The sequence below is a fragment of the Natator depressus genome, chromosome 27, assembly GCF_965152275.1.
Source record: "Natator depressus isolate rNatDep1 chromosome 27, rNatDep2.hap1, whole genome shotgun sequence".
Classification (NCBI taxonomy): domain Eukaryota; kingdom Metazoa; phylum Chordata; order Testudines; family Cheloniidae; genus Natator; species Natator depressus.
In genome coordinates, this window is record NC_134260.1 from 3,024,290 (window position 1) to 3,049,570 (window position 25,281).

Sequence of the window (25,281 nt, forward strand, 5' to 3'; positions counted from 1 at the left end):
CCCAGATCATAAGAACCTAAGAACAGCCATACTGAGTCAGACCAAAGGTCCATCTAACCCAGTATCCTGTCTTCCGACAGGAAGCCCCAACAGAATGTCAGGTGCTCCAGAGGGAATGAACACTACAGGCAATCAAGTGATCCATGCCTTGTCAGCCATTCCCAGCTTCTGGCAAACAGAGCCTGCCCACTCAGCTGGAGGAAGGTCAGCATCCCCAGTTTATTGGTGGGGGACTGAGGCATAGAGCGGCACAGTGACTTACGCTCTAGGAATTATTCTGGGGCCGTTCTCCGGTCTGTGTGACACAAGGGGTCAGACAAGATGGCCACAGTGGTCCCTGCTGGCCTTGGAGTCTTGGAATTATTCAAAGTCAGACAGCAAGTCAGTGACAGGGCAGAGAGTGGGACCCATGACTGCTGTCTACCAGTCCTGTACCTTAACCATAAAGACAATCTTTCCTCAGGTGTGATATCAGCATTTTCTGTGACTAAGAACATACATTCCTTGTGCCTGTTTCAGTGTTTGATCATTTGTCTTTCTCTTGTAGTTCAGAGGGGTGGCCACAGGCCATGTTTTAGAACCCCAAAGCTGTCATTGACTCTGGGTGACACTTTGAAAGACCCTGATTCAACAGAATGTATAAGCCACCAGCAGTCCAATAAGATCAGTTTGCAGTGTGGTACCTATCCATGCTGGTGCACAGTTTCAGGCACTAGAAGATTTTTTGAGAAAGAAGGGGAAGAAAGTAGGAAAGCTTCCTCTGTCTTAGTGTGGAGTCACAGACATGATTCTCCGGTATTGTGCTAGATACGACCATGTGTATCAGGGACCCAGGGTTCAACTTGTGGCTACATCACAGTGTGGCTTCTTCCTTAGGGAAATGTCTTCAGCATGGCTTTCCCACAATAAGTCTTTCTCACCCCCCCAGCACCAAACCTTAAATTCTAATTAAGCATTTACTCCTATCTCCTGCAAAGGGAGAGAGAGACTGTTGTCATTTTCAAATACTTGGGAGATAGTCAGATACTCCCGTGAGGGGTGCCGGTTTGAGAACCTATGCAGAAGTTGCTTTTAATAAATTTCTTTGCATCAAATGGTAAATATTGTTTTTCAGAAGCATTTTTTTATAAGCCAGGGATAAAAGCCACATTGGCTGGCATGATTATCCAATATTAGGAAAATAAACACCACCAGAGGTAAAGAAATCCTCTGCTTTCTCCCCTTAAATTCCAACACCGCTAGGCTTTGCACTGTATTAGAAACAAGGGGCAACCATCTCTTCAATCCACATTAGCTGTAATAACTTTTAACAGAGAACTTTTCACCAGACAAGGTGACCTTTCTATAGGCTAGTGTCCCTGTTACTCTCTCCAATGTTATTTTCGTTCCAAGAGCTTTTTGCTGTTCCATTTTTCCTTAAGGATTCTGTCTCTGTGCATGTTTGTTTGGATAGATTTCTACAAATGGAAAACTGGCTTTGAGAATTAACATGAAAAATGGGGATGTCTTCTAAAACTGGGCCCAAGAACAAGCAATAACTATTACAGACTCATAAAATCCTGGAGGGAAAATCTTTAATCAAAGGATTTCTAGAGGGGAATTAAAATGTAGCATTAATGTTCATCAGAAAACTAGCAATAATGCACAGTACAAGGTGTTTTTAAGGGCTGGTTATACAGTCAGGATTTCACCATGAAACCTATTTTATGTGATCCTACAAACAAACAACAAAAAAGGGTCATCTAGGTTGGTCTTTAACTAGAAAGATTTTTGTTGTATGTGTAAATTGGGTGCTGATGAGGGGTGTTGGATTCACAGCCCTGGAGGATGAAGCCTTCTAGCCTCAGAATGTGTACTGAACATTTACTGCTGTGTATTTAGCTGGAGGAAGCATCCAGAATGTGCTGGGCACTTTTCAGAGAGGGAGACGCAGTCCTCATCTCAAAGAGCACGCACAGCATCCCTAGCATAGGCACCAGCGTGGCAAGGTTCCCTCCATTGTCCTGCCCATGTGGCTCAACTATGATCTGGAAGAATCACTTCTACAGGCAAGTTATTTCATCATGGTTGTCACAGAGTTGGTTGAACTCCCCATGCTGGGCACTCAGATTGCTGTGAGGGGATCCATGGCTGAATCCCACATGCTCTCAGCTGGCTGGGGCACCCAGGTTTAGACACTGTCCCTGACAGTCTTTAAAGTTTGCATGCATCCGATGAAGTGAGCTGTAGCTCATGAAAGCTCATGCTCAAATACATGTGTTAGTCTCTAAGGTGCCACAAGTCCTCCTTTCCTTTTGGCGGATACAGACTAACATGGCTGCTGCTCTGAAACCTGCCTGTAAAGCCTGGAACCCAGGGCTCCTGATGCAAGCAAGCTGAGCCAATGGAACCCAAATCCCGGATCCAGTATGCAGTGGTGGGTTAGCCCCGGCCAACTGGGGGGCCCAGAAAAATGGGTGCCCCCTTGCCCTGACCCACTCCACCCACCCGGTGTTCCTGCCGGGAGCAGGGTCAGGGCGCTGGGGCTTGGCCCACCGCACCTGCCCAGCGCGCCTGTCAGGGAGGTGGGCAAGCCCCCGCGGCCTGATCCCGCTCTCCGGCAGGAGCACGGGGGAGGGAGGGGGGGCAACTACAGGCGGAAGGGTGGGGCGGGGCCCCATGAAACCGGTGAATGGAGGGGGAACCGCCAGCGCGGGTAGGCGTCCGTGCGCTCGCCGGGGCTGCCTCAGCGTGCTGCAGAGAGACCCTCGCCCCGCGAGCCGGCGCGGGCGGGGGCGGCAGCCCGTGTGGGGCCCCCCGCTTCCCGAGGCGGCTTTTAAACCTCCGCGTTTCTCCGAAATGCCAACTCCCGGTTTTGCCTCCCTCCGCCTGAGCCCGGGCGGGCCCGCAGGAGCCGGGGGCTGCCGGGCGGCCCCCCAGGTCCCGGCCCGGCCCGGCCCGGCGCGGCGCGGCCCGGCGCAGCGCAGCGCGGGCACCGCCCGGCAGGGTGACGTCACCTCACGGAGCGCGGGGCGCGCAGCCCCGCCCTCTGCCGGGCGCTCGGCGACGCTGCTGAATCACCTGCGGAGGCGGCGCTCCGCCCCGGACGCAGTGCGGTATGGCTGCAGCGCGCATGCGCGGCCGCCTTACGCGCTAACGTTCGGCCGCTGGTTGGTGTCTGCAGGGAGCCGCGGCGAGATGGCGGGGCGGGTGAGTGCGCGTGAGGGGCGTCCCTCTCCCCCCCCGTGCCGGGTCCTCTTTCCCCCAGTCACCCCCTTCCTCCCCGGCCCAATCCCCCCTTGCCCCCAGCCCCCCACCCTTTCCCCTGGGCCGAGTCCCCCTTTCCCCCCTCCCGGTCATCCCTCCTTCCCCAGGGGGCCCCCTCCCCTCCTCCTCCCCCCCCATGCTGGGTCCCCTTTCTCTCCAGTCACCCCCCTTTCCCCCGGGCCGGGTCCCCCAGATCGTGGCACACCCACAGGAGGGGAATGTGGGGCTGACAGGTGCCCTGTCCCTATTCTCCCCTGGTCCCCCAACTCTGATCCCTCGTATCCCGCTTCTCAGAGTCCCACCTCTCCCCTTCCCATCACCTGGTCCCCAGCCCCTTCCCCCTGTTCCCATTTACTCTTCCAGTGCGAATTGCACTTGCTTCTATAGTTTATTTTCTTTTCAGAAAATAATTTCAGTGTGAATATTCTGTTGTCCTTAGATTACATTTCCCCATAATAAAAATCCCCCTTGATAGAGGCAGATTGGAACAATATGCTTGCTTTTAATTTGAGATTCCTGTCCTAGGTTGGGATTTGAACTCAGGTTTGAGCATCACTTAAAAATTAGATTGACCTAGTTTTTCAAGGTTGTGAAAAATTAAACATGTTGAGTCCTCTAGTTAGGTTTACGTAGCGCCTGATTTAGAAGTGGGTAGGTCAATGGAAGAATTTTTCTGTTGATTTAGCTACCACCTCTCGGAGAGCTGGATTAGCTGCACTGATGGAAGAAACCTCTTCTGTTGATGTAGGAAGCCTCTTCACTATGACATTAGGTACAGCAGCACAGCTGCAGTGACACAGCCACTGGAGTGTAAATGTAGCTTTACAATGCCTGGGGTAGAGCTGGGATTAGACTTTGACTGTGATAGTCCCAGGTTTTATTATAAAGAGGTAGCTTTCTAAATAGCCCCTCGGTCTGCACATGCATAGTTTAATTCTTTAGTTCATCATTCAATGCAAGAGGCTTCTGACAAACTCAACTAGAGTAACAAAACCATTTTCAAAGTAATCTTTAGTTTGATTTTTCCTTGGAGGGCTGGTGGGTGGCATGCACTCAGTGAGGATAACGTTCAAATGCTGGAGACCCTGGTGCAATGGAGCACTTGTTTGATCTCTCTCTGCAAGCGAAATTTGGGTGCCAGAGTCTCTTAATGTTAAGAAAAGCTATTTTTTTTTCAGGTGCTGTATCTTGGGAGCCCCTTGTTCAAATGTCCCCAAATTTGGATCCCTAACAGAATCCTGTGCTGCCATAAGGCACACCAAATTTCAAGGCAATCTGAGCAACCGAGTAGATATTGGAGCACTTAGATTCAAGCTTTAAACAGAAATCTGGTCTGAACTTTTACTGTAGTAATGTCAAGCTTAACAGCGAGGTCATTGGTAGATATGCAGGTGAACGAGCCCCTGATGGTGTGGCTGATGTGGTTAGGTCCTATGATGGTGTCCCTTGAATAGATATGTAGACAAAGTTGGCACCGGGGGTTTGTTGCAGGGTTTGGTTCCTGGGTTAGTATTTTTGTTGTGTGGTGTGTAGTTGCTGGTGAGTATTTGCTTCAGGTTGGGCGGCTGTCTGTAAGCGAGGACTGGCCTGTCCCCCAAGGACTGTGAGCATGAGGGATCGTCCTTCAGGATAGGTTGTAGATCCTTGATGATGCGCTGGAGAGGTTTTAGTTGGGGGCTGAAGGCTAGTGGCGTCTCATACTTGGTAAGGCATCTCATATCTTTTCATGTATTTATACTTGCTCCTGTATTTTCCACTCCATGCATCTGATGGAGTGGGTTCTAACCCACGAGAGCTTATGCCCAGATAAATTTGTTAGTCTCTAAGATGCCACAAGGACTCCTCGTTTTTGCTGATAGAGACTAATACGGCTACCACTCTGAAACCTGTCTCTGGCTAGAGTAAACACAGGTATCTGTTGTAGTTACCAGTCCTGCTCATCTCTGAAGTTCAAATTTTGCTTGCTTTCGAAAATACAAGCCGAGGCTTTATGGCAGTGGAAGCACCTGCGTCAAGGGAGGAGTGAAGAGGAGTGTATGCCACTCTGTACTTCTTGCCTAGAGTCTCTTTTTTTTATCTAAGGAGAATCTCAGCAGCAGCCCGCTTAAGACACTTCACTTTCATGAAAATTAACATTTATTCAACAGCTTTTTTTTTAAAAAAAAAAGCTTACTATTCAAACTCAAAGTAACTTAAAGCCACTAAAATCTCATTGTGATAGGAATTAATGTTTTCAGGATAATCAGGTAAAGAACACAGCTGTTCGCCTTCAAAGGCACTAAGTTTGACTTGATATTGTTGAACTTGTTACACATGCTTAAGGAGCACAACTCCTTCCAAAACAGAAGAATTTAATTTGCAAAACCTTTTTGATGGACAAATGAAGCAGATGGAAATGGAGGCTTCGCAGCCGGAAATGAGGGTCTCCTACCTGTGATGTTACACACACTAGATGCTCATGTGGTTGATATTGCTGATCTTTCAGTAAAACTAAACCATTACAGAACTTGAAGGGAAATCCTGCCAATTTAGGTTTGATGTCTTGGAAAAGCATTTGTTGTCAGGTTTGTCTTTTTCTTGGACAATGGGTGTATGATGTACCCCATGAAAACACAAACAGTGCAGAGCACTTGCTAAACTCATATTTGTGATTTTTTTATTCTTCTTTGCTTTTTAAATTAAGCATTTTGACTACTAAGATGTTTTAAAAAAAATTCAAAACCTACATGATTAAAACCAGAAATAGCTCCAGACAAGTGACAGAATAATGTCCTATGAAACCCGTGGTACTGGTGGTTAGTTTCCCTCACTTGCCAGCAATGGGACCTACAGGAGGAAATTTCAATTTATAACATTCGGGATCTATATTAAGATGTGGTGTCTTGTTTATGTATATGACCATATTGAGGTAATGAAGAATTAAATTGGATACTTATTTTCTGAGGTCTTTTGTAAAGAAAGAGTCTTAACTATGTTAGTGACACAATTTGATTTTTTTTATAAACGTCTGAAGAGCTTGAGTCATGGTTTGGTGGTCTGAACACAGAAATGGATGTCAGAAACATCATAGTTTTTATTGTCGCTCCAACACCAGCTCAGTCTTGGCCTCTGTCAACTCACTGAACTTTTTTTCCCCATCTGTAAAGTGGGGCTAATACTTTCCTACCTTCGTCTTAGTGATATTGAGTATTAATGAGTTGATGGATATAAAATAATTTGAAGATGAAGCTACTTAGGATATATTTGATTCTCCTGGAAATACCGTGTTTGTATTGGTTTGCTGATTTCCAAAAATTGAGCTACAGGAGATAGGTGTCATGTACTAATGTAGGAAAAAAAAATACATTAGGTTATTGTTTCTAAACACAGTTCCCAAAGGGTGGCTGTAGAGAAAATGATGTCTTCATATTTTTAAACTTCCAAAGTGATTCTGTTGATCTTAACACAAGGTCTGTTGCAAGCCACTTAACGTAATCAGGCTTCATATAAGATGTGTTGTGACTGCAACATCACATGGTCACAGCACACTGGTTCTTACTAGCTCCTTTCTTGTGCACCAACAGGATGGAGAAACAGTCAGTTTCAACTCCCTACTGGGTCACAAGCATCAAGCAAGGAGAGCAGAGCAGAGATCCTTACATCACAATTGCAACAGAAGCCCAGATCTTTGTGCTTAAGACTGCTTCAGACCTACTTAAGGAGATTCAATAGCTTGCCATCAGGAATATAAATGAAAATAAAAAGGTAGTGAGGAAATAGGGGAATCTAATTTTGCAGTTTCAAGGTACATTTTCAGAGTCATGGTAAAGGAGAGAGGAATGCGACTAACATATGGTAAATTACAAGTACAGTGGTTTAATATTCATCTAGTACAGGGAGCCAAGCATCAGGTTTTAACATCCTGTTCTCAATGTAAGAACAAAATCTCGCCCTGATTTAGATGCTATTGCGTAACCTGCTGTCAGGATTAGCAAGTTAAGCTTTCCTCTGTCAAATGAGGAGCATCTTTGTCTATCAGTACAAAGGTAATGCTGATTCTCATATTCAGTAGAGAACTGGCAATTAGTAACTTATTTCTACTATGAATATCAAACTTATCCCCCCCTAGGACTCCAAAAATGGAAAACACCATGTCCAAGACTTCATTTAATGCCATCAACTTCTCTGTCTCTCTAGGACATCCGATTTGTGGATGGTAACCAGGGTGGATAAAAATCAATGATTTTAAAAAAAAATTGGATTTTTTTATTTAAATCGGATTTTTTTTAATAAAATGCTTTTTGAGGGAAAAAACCTATCTAAGGATATCTCATCATGGAATAGGGATTATAAAGCCAAATTCTATAGTATGAGACAATATATTCATGTAATGTTTAAGAAAAGTTTTGTAAATGAGTTCCAATAGTTCATCGACTAGGGACCCAATCTTACTAGGTTCCAGGGGCTTCTGTACAGATTATTTAGGTTAATCTTTCTGTCTACCCAATGGGGCTCAGTCTAGTTTTGCAGTTCTCAAACTGTGGATTTGTGTCTCCAGAGATAACATGCTTGTTAACAGCAAAATTTTTTTAAAGTAAGTAAATAAATAAATAATATATAGAGGTGAGAAATAACAGACCTCAACCCTATTGTCCCTCTGCAAATTTGTGTATACAGAGTCAACCCTTACCTGTCTCTAAAAGTGCAAAGTTCCAAAAAGTTCAATAAATAGAAGATTGTTGAGGGCAGAATAGATCTGGACAAGGAGAAGAAGTCTGGAGATAAATGTGAGAAGGAAGGGACAGCCAGTAGAAACAAAAGTGAAAACGTTTGAGCAGCATATTCCAGAAGTCTTGGTCTTTCTGAGTGTAGCCTTCATTGATTTGAGATCTAGCATACCATTCTCTCACTAGAAGGGAACATTTTCTTCCTTTGGACTAATTCATTCCAAATTGAGAAATCGTTTGGGACCTGAAAAAGCAGGAAAGCTTGTTTTTCTTTTCCAGATTATGAACAAACAGGAAAATGAAGGTGAATACGACTGAGTTAGCTGCAGAAGCCAATATTTTAAGTTTCTCATGTTGACATGGCTGAGATAGTCGATTTAATTTTTTTTTAAATTTCATTAACAATTTTAACAAAAACAAACCTGATTTAAAAAACTTGAATGTTTAACTAAATTCAAAAATTCATATGCTTGTTTTGTTAAAATATTATATGTTTGCTTTTGAAGAAAAAAATCCAGAATATATAACATTGTTTTAGTTAAATAAAACAATTTAAATGTCTGTCTGGTGATGTCCTCCTAATACAGCATGGCAAGAAAATCCTCCAAATATTAATGATTAACCTGTTGAATTGGAGATAGTTCACCTCCCAATGATTTCATAAATATCTGCTTCAATTACATTTGGTAAATGAAATAACCAACCAACCAATCATTCATTTTCTGATATAGCTGTAAAACTAATCTGAAAAGTTTTCAAAATAAATCACTTTAAAATGTATAGTGTGTTCCTTCTAAAAATGAAACCTACATCTATCTCTGAGTTGTGAAGAATATGTATTAAGGTTATAACAACCAAGAAGAATGCACTTTTATGTAAAATCCATGATTAAATTGAGTCTTCCTGACTAGTGATTTAAATCATGATTTAAATCAATTTGATTTAAATAAAATCCACCCTGATGGTAACAACTAAGGCTGTCAAGCGATTAAAAAAAATTAATCTTGATTAATCACACTGTTAAACAACAATAGAATACCATTTATTTAAATATTTTTGGATGTTTTCTACTTTTTCAAATATATAGATTTCATTTACAATACAGAATACAAAGTGTACAGTGCTCACTTTATATTTGATTACAAGTATTTGCACTGTAAAAAAAAAAAAGACATAGTATTTTTCAATTCACCTAATACAAGTACTGTAGTACAATCTCTTTATCATGAAAGTTGAACTTACAAATGTAGAATTATGTACAAAAGTAACTGCATTCAAAAATAAACAATGTAAAATTTTAGCGCCTGCAAGTCCACTGAGTCCTACTTCTTGTTCAGCCAATCGCTCAGACAGATAAGTTTGTTTACATTTCAGGAGAAAATGCTGCCCGCTTCTTGTTTACAATGTCACCTGAAAGTGAAAGTGAGAACAGGTATTCTCATGGCACTATTGTAGCTGGTGTCGCAAGATATTTATGTGCCAGATGCGCTAAAGATTCAAATGTCCCTTCATGCTTCTACCAGCATTCCAGGGGGCATGCGTCCATGCTGATGATGGGTTCTGCTCAATAACAATCCAAAGCAGTGTGGATCAACGTGTGCTCATTTTCATTATCTGAGTCAGATGCCACCAGCAGAAGGTTGATTTTCTTTTTTGGTGGTTCGGGTTTTGTAGTTTCCACATTAGAATGTTGCTCTTTTAAGGCTTCTGAAAGCATAGAAAGTATGCTCAACACCTCATCCCTCTCAAATTTTGGAAGGCACTTCAGATTCTTAAACCTTGGGTTGAGTGCTGTGGCTATCTTTAGAAATCTCACATTGGTACCTTCTTTGTGTTTTGTCAAATCGGCAGTGAAAGTGTTCTTAAAATGAACGTGTGCTGGGTCATCATCCGAGACTGCTATAACCTGAAATATATGGCAGAATGTGGGTAAAACAGACCAGGCGACATACAATTCTCCTCCAAGGAGTTCAGTCACAAATTTAAGTAACACATTATTTTTTTTGATGAGCGTCGTCAGCATGGAAGCATGTCCTCTGGAATGGTGGCCGAAGCATGGAGGGGCATACAAATGTTTAACGTATCTGGCATGTAAATTACCTTGCAATGCTGGCTACAAAAGTGCCATGCAAATGCCTGTTCTCGCTTTCTGGTGACGTATATAAGAAGCGAGCAGCATTATCTTCTGTAAATGTAAACAAACTTGTTTGTCTTAGCGATTGGCTGAACGAGAAATAGGACTGAGTGGACTTGTAGGCCCTGAAGTTTTACATTGTTTTGTTTTTGAGTGCAGTTATGTAACAAAAAAAATCTACATTTGTAAGTTGCACTTTCGCAACAAAGATTGCACTACAGTACTTGTATGTGGTGACTTGAAAAATGCTGTTTCTTTTGTTTATCATTTTTACAGTGCAAATATTTATAATAAAAATAATATACACTGATTTCAATTACAACACAGAGTACAATATGTATGATAATGTAGAAAAACATCAAAAATATTTAATAAATTTCAGTTGGTATTCTGTTGAGCAGTGCAATTAAAACTGATTAATCACGATTAATTTTTTTGAGTTAATTGCATGAATTAACTGAGTTTAATTGGCAGCTGTGGTAACAGCTTAATTGTTTTGAGTTTCCCTTTATAACTTGGAGTTTGCATTGTATTAAAATCCCAAGCAATATCCCAGAAAGCTTATTCCAGGCTAAATTTGTACTACTTCACAAGCACTGATGATTTTATTTTAATCACAAGCACCAAACCTTTGTTCTGGACCCTTATCCTGGCTTTCAGAGGGGGATAACAGAAGCACCAATTTATGTGTAGCACCATATCTGAAAATGGCTGAAGGCAATGCTTAGCAATTTAAGTCCTTGGTTTGAACTACCTGGACCCCCTAGTAACACAGGTTCAAATCCTGGTATGGTTGACTCAGAATTTCATTATTCTGTGGTGGATAAATTGGGATCCGTACAATTTCTGTTAGGATCATTCGGGCAGGACATGAAGGGATTATTATTTCTTATTATGAAGGCTTGTCTATTCTGTATGGACCCTGAAGTAATTCTTGTAAGATTACTGTGCTGTCCTTATTTAAAATAATACAAAATCCCATTCCAACTGCTGTGCAGTGTGAAGTGCACAGATTACTTGCTGCCCTCTGTCCTAGTGGTGGCTAAATCTAAATGATGCTCTATTTAGATGAACAGTGTCACAATTTTGGATTCTCCAGAATGAAAAATGCTGCATAAATGTTATGTATTATCAACATCAATGAACTTCCTGCCCCCTGTGTTGCTCTTATAGTTGCTTTTGTGTCTCTGGTAATGGTTTGTTAATGTTAGGATTTGAAGTAATAAATTGTAAGGTAAGGGGGAACCCAGCAGCTACCTTGCAGCATGAGAAACATCAGTGTTACCTGTAGTCCAATTTATCTCATGGCAAATTGGAGGGAGAATACAGAATTAGCTTACATAATGTGGTATTGCTGATTGGGGGTTGGGAGCAGCTCCATCCTCTTATATCTGCATGCAGTGGTGCATGATGGCAGAGGGCACTTGAGCTGCCCTGACTGGTAATGCTGAGAGAAAACGTTCTCTGACAACTGTGCACAAGGCATGTACATACCTACAGTGGGATGGACTTGTGCAACATACCTTGAAGAAAGGTCTGAAAGGTAGGTAACTGTTTTTTGGTAACAATGAATATAAATTAGAAAATAGGGAGTGTAGAAAATTGATAAGGGAAGCCAAAGGGCACAAAAAGAACTCTGTGGCAATAAAAGATAATAGAGGTTTTCTTTAAGTCCTAGGTGGGTTATATATATGTTTGGCACTGGTGTGGCCACTGCTGGAATACCATGTCCAGTTCTTGTGTCCACAATTCAAAAGGTTGTTGATAAATTGGAGAGGGTTCAGAGAATAGCCATGAGAATGATTAAAGGATTGGAGAATGTGCCTGGTAGTGAAAGACTCAAGGACCTTAATTTAGCTGTTCAAAGAGACAGGTAAGGGGTAAACTGTATCATAGACTGTAGGTATCTACATAGGGAACAGAAATACAGTAGAGGACTCTTCAGTCTAGCTGACAGAGCTATAACATGATCCACTGGCTGGAAGTTGAAGCTAAACAAATTCAGACTGGAAATCAGGAGTGTATTTTTTCTATAGTGAGGTAATTAATCATTGAAACAATTTACCAAGGGTTGTGGTGAATTCTCCATCACTGTCAAATTTTAAATCAAGATTGGATGTTTTTCTAAAAGATCTTCTCTAGTTCAAATAGGAATTAATTCAGGGAAGTCCTATAGCTCATGTTACACGGGAGGTCAGACTGGATGATCATTATGATCCTTTCTGGCGTTAAACATCCTTTTTGGAATAAAGTCTGCAAAACCCTGTCCTCAGAGTGTACACAAGGCTGATTTTGCTCTGGGCTCTTCTGCTGATGTTAGTTTGCAATGAGAATTGCCTCTTCAGGATGCAGTTTGACTCAGGTCATCTTTTATGCTAAATGTACTGTCTGTCAGCTCGTGGAAGATCAATGCACTGTGGAAATCTTGCATTTTGTGTTTATAACAGATGTTTCATGATATTTTTGATGTGTACATCTTTAATTTGTGGGTTTTGAGTATGAATAAATAGTTGGACTTAAACTCTTGTGCAAACCCATTTATTTTTTTACTACTTCCTGCCATGAATCCACATCTCTTCCCTCCTACATCCCATGAATTATATTAGTTCTAGTAGAATCTGTTGTTCCTTTTTTTCAGTGCAGCTCTCCAAAGATGTTAGTGTTCATAAGGCCAGCTAATATTTAATATGTATTGTGGTGGTGTCTGAAGTCCTCAGTCTTAGACTCAAGCAGTCCACCTGCATGCTGTCAATATTTATGAGACACAGCAGATGGATACTACAGACTGGGAGCACATGTAACAGTGAGATGATTAAGATTAGTGTAACAAGCAGAGGTCATAGCATGCCAGCTGCTTAGTGTTATCAAGGCATCATGGCATTATTTAATTCCTTTGGTTCATTGGCTAAGGCAGGGGTGGCCAACTTGAGCCTGAAAAGGAGCCAGACTTTACCACTGTAAATTGCCAAAGAGCCACAGTAATACGTCGGCAGCCCCAATCAACTCCACCCCCCTGGTCCTAGTGCCTCCTGCCCACTGGCAGCCCTGCCAATCAGCGCCTTCGCCTCTCTCCCTGCACCTCCCGATCAGCTGGTTCGTGGTATACAGGAGGCTCTGGGTGGGAGGTGGAGGTGCGAGGGCATGGCAGGCTCAGGGTGGGGAAGGGGTGGAGTGGGGGCAGGGCCTATGGCAGAGCCCGGGTTTGAGCAGTGAGCACCTCCCAGCACATTGGAAAGTTGGCGACTGTAGCTCCAGCCCCGGAGTTGGTGCCTATACAAGAAGCCGCATACTAACTTCAGAAGAGCTGCATGTGGCTCCAGAGACACAGGTTGGCCACCCCTGGACTAAGGTCTATAATTTTAAATTCATAGAGGACTTATCTGTTGACTAGAAAGCACAAATATTATTCAGGTTCAGTATCTTCTCCACTTTCATCAGTCTCTCCTTTCCCCTCCCCATCATATCCACTATCTAGGCAAGTCCTTTGATTTCTTCCTCTTACTTCCATAATTCACTTTCCTCTCTGTACTCAATGCTAAAATCCCTGTGCATGTCCTGAGCAAATCAGGAGGTCATTACAAGTATCTTCCTGCTGCCTCTCCTCCCCGGTTTGTTTAAAATACGGTGAACAAAGTTCTATTTATCTCCCTCTTCTGCTGCTCTAGTCATGTCTGTTGGCCTCCTGTCTTTTTCTGCATCAAATTCTTTTTATTTTTTTTTTGCCGTCCCTACAAGGCCCTGTATAATTTTGGCTGTGCCTATGTCATTCCTCTCATTTCTCCTTCTCCCACTTTCAACATTGTGCTTTCTGCTCTGCCTCATATGCCTGGGATAGTCTCCAAGTACTTCTTTGCCAGGGGCCCTTTTCCTAATTAATCAAATCCCGATTTATAATCTTCAAATCCCTCTTCAGGCTATGCCATTCCTAATCATCTCAACAATCCCCAGTCTTCCCCTCTCCAGAGCTGTTGTATCAAGCAGTTTCCTTGCCCTGAAGTGCTTACTGTCTAAATAAGACAGGGTAATGATGTGTGTTTTCTGGGCTTGTAAAGCCCTGTGTAAGTTAAAGGTGCTTAACTAGTAACTTGTGCCTTGCGAATAATCAGGACAAGCCACAGGCTTCACCTATGCCATCCACAGATCTTACAAAATGGGCTTTTCTTTAGTGAAATGTGTTCTGTATGCCTAACTAGTGTTGTTGTGTACTAGAGAATAGTGTCTTATCCCCTGGCTTGCTAAGTCTTCTTTCCTTGGGGCTCTGAAGCCACAGCTTGATATTATGAGACTTTCCCCTCTCTCTACTTAAGGTTTAAACTAGCTTTTCATTGACTCCTCCTCCCCAACTTTGCCAAAATTAATCCAGTTGGAATTTTGTAATTCTTCATTTTATGCCAGGATAGAGGTATTGGGGAAAGTTTGAGACAAATTGGACAATGTTTGGGAAATAGGGTTTGAAAATGGGGTCATCTCACTTGACTGTTTTCCCAGTGTATTTTTTCTGTAGGTAAGGTCATCCACACAATCCTAACTGCATTTCTGTGCATGCAATGTTCACATTTTATGTTAGCTATTCTCTTACAGATAGATAATGAATTTATGAAGGGTTAAGAAGTGTTACTACTCATGTCTGTAGCATGTCTGTATTATGATGGTTATAAGTCATGGCTATAAGCAACCTACTGGAATCTGTAACAACTTACTAAAGCATATCAATCCCTTTATTAAACCTTTATAAACTTTTTATAAAGATTCCCTTAACATTAATGTGTTACCTTTGCAACTGGAGATCAGCCTTAACGCTTTTTGTTTAGGGAAATTATTGCAGTGGTAGTAACTCTAGTATGACCACAAAGCAGCATTTCATTATAGGTCCAGAAGGTACTGAACTAGAGAGACAAAGCTATATCTTGGTATAGTGCCTAGTACAATGGGGTCTTGGTCCATGACTAGGACTCTTGGGCATTATGATAATATAAATATTTACTACTACTAATTTCCACTGAGCTTCTGAAATTCTGGTTGAGCCTTCAGTAAAATGGAAGCCAGGGTCTTTTTCTCTGAGTATTTCATACCTTACTTGGAGCTGGTCAGGCCCTGCTTCTGCTTTTCCTTTTGGTGAAAAGCTTGAGTAGGTGCTTTCTATCTCTCTGCCTGAATGAAGGGTGCAGCCTGTGTAGCTGTCTTCAATCCAGGCTGGTTTAATACACTATATAGCTGTGAATTCATTTGAAGGGGACGCAGATCAAGTCAGAGGTTCTATAAACTAATAGACGCTACTATTTAGGATAATGAACTTGCATTATATGGAATTAACAGGGAACACAATAAATTAATTAAAAACTGTCTCACCAGTAGATCTCAAAATGTAAATGGGAAGTTATCAATGGAGTGGGGCAGCTTCTTACAGGCTGCCCTAGGGATTGGTTCTTGGTCCAAGGCTAGTTAATATTTTTATCAATAATCTAGACTACGATATAAAATCTTTGCTAGTAAAGTTTGCAGATAACACAAAGTTTGGTAGGGTAGTAAATAATGAGGATAGGATACGGTTACAGCAGAGGTCCCCAAACTCCCTTAGGGGGCGTGGAGGAACATTCGGGGGGACACAGCTGGGGCCTGGGCCAGCCCCCACAGGGTGGGGAGGGAGCACCACTCAGCTCTGCTCCTGGTCCATGTCCCCTCCTTCCAGATCTGTGTCCCCACTCCTGGGCCCCAGCTCCGGGGAGGGGGCACATACAAAGGTAAGGGGGGATGCAAGGTAAAAAGTTTGGGGACAACTGTGTTACAGAGTGATCTGAATTACTTGATTAAATGGTCATAGCCCAATAAAGTGCATTTTAATACAGCCAAATGCAAGGTAATGCGTCTGAGAACGAAGAACACAGGTAATACCTACAGGATGGGAGACTACCTAGGAAAGCAGTGACTCAGAAGGATGTAAGAGGTCACTTCAGAAAATCTCCTCAACATGAGCTGTCAGTACAATGCTGCCGCAAAACAGGCTAATGTGATCCTTGGATGTATAAAAAAAGGAATATCAACAAGTAGGGAAGTGGTCTTGCCTCTGTATGTGGCATTGGTAAGACCACTACTAGAATGCTGTATCCAGTTCTGGTGTCTGCATTTCAAGAAGGATGTGAAAATACTGAGTTGAGTTAAAAGCAGGGCCATAAAAATGCTCCAGGGGCTGGAAAACAAGACATAGAATGTGGGGCTGAAGGAGCTCAATCTGCTCATCTTATGGAAGAGAAAGTTGAGGTGATCACTGAGTATAGGCACAGACAAATGGGCAAGAGATATCTGAGTGTCGGAGGGGAGGGGGGCTTTCATTCATGCTGAGAAAGTCAGAACAAGATCCAATGGCTGGAAGCTGTACCTGGACAAATTCAACCTTTAAATAAAACACAATTTCCTAGCAGTGAAGATAGTTAAATGTTGGAACAGCTTACTGGGGAGGTGGTGAACTCACCATCACTTGGGGTCTTTGAAATGAGATTAGATCTCTCTCTTTCAAAGGTATACTTTAATCCAGCTTCTGGGAGTAATTCTACAGCCTGTGTGTGGGATGGGTCAGGCTGGAGGGTCTCAGTGGTCCCTTCTGGCCTTGCCTGACCTGCATTGCTCTCCACATGTTCATAACGTTTCGAATTCTGCCTGTAGGTAACAAATATCAAATCTCATGCTGTAGGGCTTCAGCTGGCTGTCTGCAGGGGTTAGGAGGAAATTTTCTCTCAAATCAGATCGGAGGGACCTTGGAGTTCTTCGAGTAGATGCAGGCGTGTCTTCCACTTAGGTGTGTGCATGCCCAGCATGCCGGAGCCAGAGTCTTTTGCCTAGCAGTACGCACAGGGGGCAACGCTCATGCTGTGACCGCTCCTCTGGCTGTATGAGTGGAGCTGCCCTGACCCCCCTCAGTTCCTTTTCCCCACCTGTGGCTGGAGTTGGAGGTGTGTGTGGTTGTAGTTTGACAACCTTGCATTTCGTGTTTGTCATAACCATACAGCTAAGAGTGGCCTAGAATTCCTCCTTACCTGTAAGGGGTTAAGAAGCTTAAATAACCTGGTTGGCACCTGACCAAAAGGACCAATGGGGAAAGAAGATACTTTCAAATCTTGGGGGTGGGGGGAAGGTTTTGTTTTGTGTGTTCTCTTGGGAAGCAGAGAAGCATCAGGTCAGAAAACTCCTTCTCCTATAAACCATCCTAAAAGTCTCTCATATTACAAAAATTGTAAGTAAAAGCCAGGCAAGGCGTGTTAGATTATCTTTTGTTCTGCTTGTGAATTTTTCCTTTGCTGGAGGGAGGTTTATTCCTGTTTTTTGTGACTTTGAAACTAAGCCTAGAGGAAGTTCTGCTGTGTTTTTGAATCTTTTGTTACCCTGTAAAGTTATTTTCCATCCTAATTACACAGAGGTGATTTTTACCTTTTTTTTAAATAAAATCCTTCTTTTAAGAACCTGACTGATTTCTCTATTGTCCGAAGACCGAGGGGTTTGGGTCTGTGATCACTTTGTAATCAATTGGTTAGGATATTATTCTCAAGCCTCCCTAGGAAAGAGGGTGTTAGCGCTTGGGGGGATATTTTGGGGGGAATAGGAACATGGTGGTCCTTTCCCTGATTCTTTGTTAAATCACTTGGTGGTGGCAGCGTGCCCTCCAAGGGCAAAGAATTTGTGCCTTGGGGAAGTGTTAACCTAAGCTGGTAGAAATAAGCTTAGGGGGTCTTTCATGTGGGTCCCCACATCTGTACCCTAGAGTTCAGAGTGGGGAGGAAATCCTGACTGTGTTAGCCTAGTTTATTGTATAAAGTTAATATTAGTAAGTAGTTAGATAGTGTGTGTTAGTGGTGCCCTCACTGGGGTTCAAACACTGTCCTTTGTATGGACAGGCAATCCCCAACAGTGACCCCCACACATGGTGCTTGCTTTGTCTTGGCGAGGCCCACCTTAAAGCTCGCTGTTCGACTTGTAAATTGTTTAAGAAGTGGTCTCAGGTGGTGCGGGAACTTTGCCTCAAGAAGCACCTGCTTAAACCTGCCATGTGACCTCATCTGCCTCCTCGGGTTGAAGATCGCTGTTGAACTCAGAGGGTGCTGACGCCTCTTGTTCCAGGGCAGGCGCCTCGCCGAAGAGAAGGAGGAACAATTCTCAGTCATCAGTGTTGAGAAAGAGGTCTCATAAGACTAATTTGGATTGCTCCAGGTTGCGGGGCAACTCCTTTGCCTCCCCTAGGAAAAGCGCAGACTGGCATGGTTTGGGCACGTGGTATGGTGTGGGTGCCTCTGACCCTGCCCTGTACTGGGTGGGAAGGGCAGAAACACCATACCATTGGCTTGGTTCTGGCTTCCGGGTGTCTGTTGAGCCTGGTACCGACAAGGGAAATGCTGGTACTGACTGAGTTCATGTTGTAAGCGTACCAGGCAGCCTCAGACCTCTTTTGCCTTTCGGTCCTAACCTCCCCATTCATCCAGCACTTTCCCAGGGCTGCGCCACCTGTGGCCCCTCTGATGGAGCGAGCCACTGCGCCTCCATGTCTGTTGGCACCGCACCCAAATGCTCCCCTTCCATTGGTGGGGATATAGCTGGTACCAGAATTGGTGCGGGGAAGCTTGGCACTGGGCCCTCTTCAGCACCACCACAGTTGACTCTGCAAGTACTCTCATGGAAGGATATCCGCATCTTCCCATATCTTGACAACTGGTTGCTGAAGGTAGATCCAGAGAGGGGGTTTTCACCCACGTTGACACTACGTTGCATTTGCTTGACAGTCTGGGACTCCTTTTAAACACCTCAAAGTCAGCCTTGGCTCCCACTCAAAAAGTCAAGTTTGTTGGAGCCTTTTTAGACTCCACAGGTCAAGAGCGTTCCTGCCAACCAACTGCTTCCAGTCAATGCAGCAGCTCTGCTTCAGTCTGCAATCCCAGCCATCCACGACAGTCAGTGTGTGTCTGAGCCTGCTGGGCTGCGTGTCCGTGTGCATGCAGGTGGTCCAGTTTGCCAGGTTCCGCCTTGACCCCCTTCGGATGTAGCTCAGGATGGTTTACCGCCCTGCTCTGCATCCTCTGGAAAGGTTGGTTCACCTCCCTCCACCAGTTCTAGATACCCTATGCTGGTAGGAGTCCCCACGCAATGTACGCCAAGGGGCACCTTTCACTCAGGCTTCTCCAACCAAGACACTGGTTACTGATGTTTCCATTCTGGGTTGAGGGGTGAATCTGGCCTTGCTGAAGGTCCATGACCTGTGGGCAGAGCCGGGAGCCTCAATCCATATCTACGTGTTATAACTTCGGGCTATCCTCAATGCATGTTGTGCCTTTTGATACTGCGTCAGACACTCAGTGGTACTCACCAACAGTACCACTGCAATGTTGGTCTCTTCCATCCCTCATATTCTGTGATTCTTTTATTTCAGTCCTCAGGAGACTAAAATCCTTGTTGTCAATATAACGGTATCTGGATGAAATTTAATGACCTGGGTATGGAGAAGGTCAGACTGTATAATCAAGTGGTCCCGTCTAGCCTTAAACTCTATGAAATTATAAAGAGAAGTTTCCCAATAAATTTCAGTTAATAAAAATCACCCATTTTGGTCTCTGGCCTGGTTGAAAACATCAGAACTATTCATTGAACCATAATATTTTTCCACTGCACAATCTTAAACCTTTGGTGGCACAGTAGGAGAGGGGTGGGCATTCAGGTACTAGAATCCCAAACAGTATAGAGTTTTACATTTTTCTGCCAACACCTTGAATTGCCCTCAGAAGTAAATATGATGCAATATGGTTTAATAGTGGCTAATAGTGCCAAGCAGATACAGTTTTTGCTAGATGAGCTTAGGGCGGTCTTCTGTAGAGTGTACTGCAGTTGTCAGATCTAGAGGTTTCAGGGTATAGAATGTGGCAATGTCTGCTTCAAAGAAAGAAACAAGGCTAGTGTGGTAATATCTTTAATTGGACCAACTTCTGTTGGTGAAAGAGATGTGCCTTCTTCAGATTTCTGAAGAAGAGCTCTGTGAAATTCGAAAGCATGTCTGTTTCACCAACAGAAGTTATTCCAAATAAAGATATTCGCTCACTTGCCTTGTGTCTCTAATATACTGAGGCTACAGTCAACTGCAGGCATACTTTAGAGAGAAGCTGTGTAAGTGCCTTAGAAACTGTGAATGTAGAAAGGTGCTTTTTGCCACTAATGGCAAACTATGCATCCAAACAGCGCATCAATTCCAGTGAGATCTCAGGGAACCAATTTGCATTTTATTTAATTAATAAAGTTTAAGAAATGCATAATTTTATTAAAAAAAGATGCTTGTATTTTCTTGTGGCTCATTACTGATTTTTTTCTGCCCTGTTTGTGTCACCTCAAATAGTCTATGCAAGCGGCAAGATGTCCTACAGATGAACTATCATTAAGCAATTGTGCTGTGGTGAATGAGAAGGACTTCCAGGCTGGCCTGTAAGTATCCACCGTTACTGTTTTGTCCAACGAGAACTAGAGACAGTGTCATTTTAGACCTGGAAGCAGTCAGCTAAATTTCTGAAACTGACTTGTTCCCAGAACTCACTCCGCCTGAGTCACTTGTTTATCTCTTCTTTGGGAATGTGAATGTGGCTTTGAGGTTAAAAGTGAGAGTGTGGCTTTATCCCAAAAGATGGGAATAAGGTAGGGGCAATGCTTGGACAAAGAGCAGGCCTTCTTCGTGTGGATGCATATTTAGGGTATTTCAGTAAAAGTCTTTTTTAAGTGTAATGCATGGAAGCAGAAAACGTCATTTTATCCACAGGAACCTCCTATTACTAGGCTAGTCCATAAAATGCAACTTGAGGAGATGGAAAAGTTTGCCACCTTGTCCTCTTAGCCCCACCTATACAGTTGCTAGACATGATTTCAATATTTGAGATTAAAATATTCTGCAGTTCAAAAATGTGAACATAATGAGGCATACATATATACTATACTTACTACTCACAAGTAGTAAGGAAATCCCACACTCAAGGTTGTCCTGAGCACTTTGTGTGTGTGTGTGTGTGTGTGTGTAGTGCTCAGGACAACCTTGAGTGTGGGATTTCCTTACTACTTGTGACTGCTTTCCTTTGCAACCTTAATTTACTTTTAACATATAGGATGTTTTGTAAAAAGAAAAGGAGTACTTGTGGCACCTTGGAGACTAACAAATTTATTTGAGCATAAGCTTTCGTGAGGTACAGCTCACTTCATCGGATGCATGTAGCTCACGAAAGCTTATGCTCAAGTATATTTGTTAGTCTCTAAGGTGCCACAAGTACTCCTTTTCTTTTTGCGAATACAGACTAACACGGCTGCTACTCTGGAGAATGTTTTGTGCGTGCAATGGAGTGGATCTGGGTGATTTTAAGCAGGAAAACTCAATTTAAATAATTAATTTTTGTATTGTTTCCTAGAGACAGGTTAATTCTCATTGGTAACCATTAAAACATATTGATTTGCAACCGAATATAGCTTTTTTATTAGATTTGGTACTTTTTTGCTAGTCACAGTGATACACTGTATCTATATGCATTCATTGAAACAATTATATAGATTAACATACATTTAGTCAAATTCTTAATTTTTACATTATTATGTTAGAAAACAGTGAATGATGCATTTCTTGTTTACTGGATGATGATTTCTTATGCAGGATTTTTGTCAAACTGCATTTGGATGGAAATTGGAATTCAATTAAAAATGTAAAAAGTTCAAATAAAAATATGCTGGCTGCATAAGAAATATGTGTGTTAAAACATTTTGCGTTTAAGGAAGTATTAATTATACTTAGTGACTTGACTGTTTCTCTTCAAAGATATTTAGGTGTCTGAAGATGCAGATAGGCACCTAGTGTGGTTTACAAAAGTGCCTAAGCATGTTAGGTGCCTAACTCCCACTGAAATCAGTGAACCATTGTACATTTTGTGTGGCCAGTGTCACGGGGTGTGCCTGCTCTGTAGTGCTTGCTGGTGGCCAAGTGTGGCACTTCAGACACTGCCTGCCTCAATTTCCTCCTCCTCCTCACGGTTTTCGGTCTCTTCCAGGGTTCACATGGCTCAACCACGTGGCTGGGTCGTTCTCATTTCTGTCGTCTTTCAGGGTAACAGAAGTCCAGACCAAACCAAAAGTACTTTTGCCCCACTTAGGATCCTTTTCAGCCTGCTCTTCAGGTTCAGTTCCCAGTCCCTTCTGGGTTACCTTTCAATCTCTCTGTGGCTCTGTCAGAGAGTCCTGACTCCCAGACCACTTCCCTGGAGTCCTCTGGCACAGGGAGTCCACTTCCCTGGAGTCCTCTGTAGTCCTCTGGGCTACATTTTATTTCCTTTGGCTCTGAGATAGAGCTTCTTCCCTAGAGTCCCCTCACAATCCCCTGCAGGCCTTCGCTCAAGGCCTTGCCCAGAAACTTCCTGGTTCTGTGTGGTTCTAGTCTCTTTAAAAGGGCTCAGAACGACGCGGAAATAACCCAGATGGTCCTGACGGGGGGTATAGCTAATCTGTCAAAAGTGTGGCTGAGCACAACTACTGTAAAGGGCTAGCCAACCTGTGACAGGCAGGGCTCATCTTGAGAATCTGTTATTGAAAGTCTGATTTAAATCTGTAGTGATTCCTATAGTTAATAATTGGTATTTTCAGTGGAACATGCTGTATTCTTCATGGATCTCTAGTTCCCGATCATGCTTGCTGTCATCAGATGTTGGCTGCGTGTTCTTTCTGCGTGCTGCACTGGCTCTGGCCGTATAGCCTGTACAGCAGGCTCCCATCAAACTGTCCAATAACTACAGCCCCATCAGTAGCAAAGGCACTCAGTCAGGTTTATTGTCGACAAAGCACAGTAATAGCACCCAACAGACTCTGTGGGGATACTAAGACATGGATGCCCGTGACAATGGACTCAGTCAGTGGCGGGACTTTCCGCTGCCCCCTAGGCTGGCCAAAGAGACACTCTGAGACTCCGTTTCATACACCAATGCGTACAATTTATGTATTGACCCTCTTGTGTAGCTAGTTACACAACTAACTACACACGTATAGCCCCCTGACATGGTTTGTTACCACCCATTACCTTGCACATGTTGGTTTGTGTGTACCATACTTGGTATTGGGAGTTCTGGTACCACCCTTCTGGAATGTGTTTGCGTGAGTTTACTGTGCCTAGTACTTGTTAGGAATGTTTGTGTTTTTGCAATACCAGCCCTGTTCTTGCCAGATTCTGTGAACTTGCAGGTAGGCATGTTTTATAGCAGGGCCTGCCTTTTGCTTACAGCCTGACTTACGCTAAGTTTGCTTTATATCAGCAAAGCTTGTCCACTGCTTTATCTCAGGCCTCTTGTCTCAGGCTCTCTCTCTCTACTACATTTTCTATCTGTGGCTACATGAGAGCAAGAGTGCCTCTAACCACTATTTATGTAACTACTGGTGCTCTAGAGCCCCCAACTGTCCACTCACTTAAACACCTCCTGCTGCTCAGGCACGCCTGCCATGGCCCATCTACCTCTACCAGCCTGGCCTTTTCCTGCTGCCCTGGAGCAACTTTGCACACCCTTCAGCACCCTGAGCCCCACCCCACTGAGCCATAACCACCTTCACCTGGACTCCCCTGCAGAGTCCCATACCCCCTGCACCAAGCACCTGGGCATCCAGATTCCCTCCTGCACCTAGACCCCCACCGAGCTGCTCACACACTGATTGCGCCTCCCAGAACCCTGGTACTCTTGAGGGAATTCTGCACCAAAAAATTAATTTAAAATTCTGCAAAGTTCTGCATATTTTAATTGTCAAAATAACACAGAAACACAATAACAATATAATCACACCATTTTCAGTTATTTTGGTAATTTATTTCAAAATACTTGTCAGCAAATAATTGAAAATGGTGTGATTATGTTGTGTTATTTTGACACAGAAAATTTGCAGAATTTTAAAATATTGTGCGCAGAATATTTAACTTTTTGGCACAGAATTCCCTCGGGAGTAGTTTCTGTTCACTGGCTTATGTATTTATCACCAACAGATATGTACTAGTGCTGGGACATGATCACCTGAAAACTAGACTGTTACAGCAGTATGGGTCAGGGATGGAAGCTCCTCCTACACCACTAAATATTAGAAAATGGGTTGTAGGTTCATACCTACATCATTAAAAGGGGGCTGACACTCACTGAAAATGCTTATGATGGTGCTTCTGACTTCCTGTATCCAGGGGTGAATACACATTTCAGGGCTTGTCTGTCTGTGCGCTGTGAGCTAGTCAGCTTCTCCAGGTTTGGTTAGTTCTTCTCTACCATGGAGAGCTCCTGTTACAGAAGGAGCTGTCCCAGCCCTCTAGCAACTGTCTCTGATTGAATTGGATTGTGATTTTTTTAAAATGGCTTTTGCAGTTGTGCAAATACAAGCAAAATTCTACACTTCTCAGAGTGAGCAGGTGGTGGAGACATGGGTGAAGTGGCAAACCCCATGAATGGTATTAAGAAGTAATTAACAGCAGGTTTGCAGTGGCCAGTTGCTCAACTGCTGGGGAGAAAGGGTGTCAGGAAAAACGTCTCTCCAGATGGCTTCAGAGAACTACTCCAAAATACACTCTTTTATCTAGTCTTTTATAATTAACTTCTACAAAACACATAGGTCATAATGACCCCTACTGGAGCATCACTCTTCCTAACTTTCAATAAACTTCGAATATCAGAGGAGCCCAGACTCAAGGTCTTCCCTCCACCAAGGTTTTCGGTCTCAGTGGTTGACTTGTCTGTCCCTTCCTCACATTCTGATTAGCAGAAACTGCCAGCTAGATTTGACCTTGCTTCTGAAAGCCTGTCTGCAAATTAACCCTTAACTCTGTGGTGGTCAATTTCATTAATTCATAGTAACTGAGTGCACATTATATGGTTGCAATTGGCTTGATCATGTTCTGGAGTAACAATCCAGGGCAACAGTTGTATCTGTTGAGGTATTGATGCGGTGTGAGAGTTGCAGAGAGGAAGCGTAGTCCAGTTGTTATGGTGGTAGCTGGTCTCTTGGGAGATCCAAGTGATTCTGTCTGTCACAGATTTCCTGTGGGAACTTCGTGAAACCACTGAGCTTCTTTGTGCCTAAGTTCCCAATCTGTGAAATGGGGATAATGCTGCTGTACTTTACAGGGGTGTTGATACCTTAAAAAGACTGAGGCACTCAGCTATTATGCTAATGAGCACTATACAA

General features: G+C 43.2%; 1 protein-coding gene across 4 annotated transcripts in view; it reads left to right on the forward strand.

The window, feature by feature from the left end:
* Window positions 1-2,276: 2,276 nt before the first annotated feature.
* The window catches only part of NSF (N-ethylmaleimide sensitive factor, vesicle fusing ATPase), a 181,488-nt gene continuing 158,483 nt past the window's right edge, over window positions 2,277-25,281 (forward strand). For 3 of the 4 annotated variants that reach the window (XM_074940980.1, XM_074940979.1, XM_074940983.1), the window contains exons 1-2: window positions 2,277-2,416; window positions 20,450-20,535. In XM_074940980.1, coding sequence (XP_074797081.1) covers window positions 2,384-2,416; window positions 20,450-20,535 — 119 coding nt within the window. In that variant the 5' untranslated portion in view covers window positions 2,277-2,383. Of the gene's footprint in view, window positions 2,417-3,037; window positions 3,190-20,449; window positions 20,536-25,281 lie in introns of those variants that run through there. The other variant, XM_074940982.1, reaches the window with a different exon arrangement.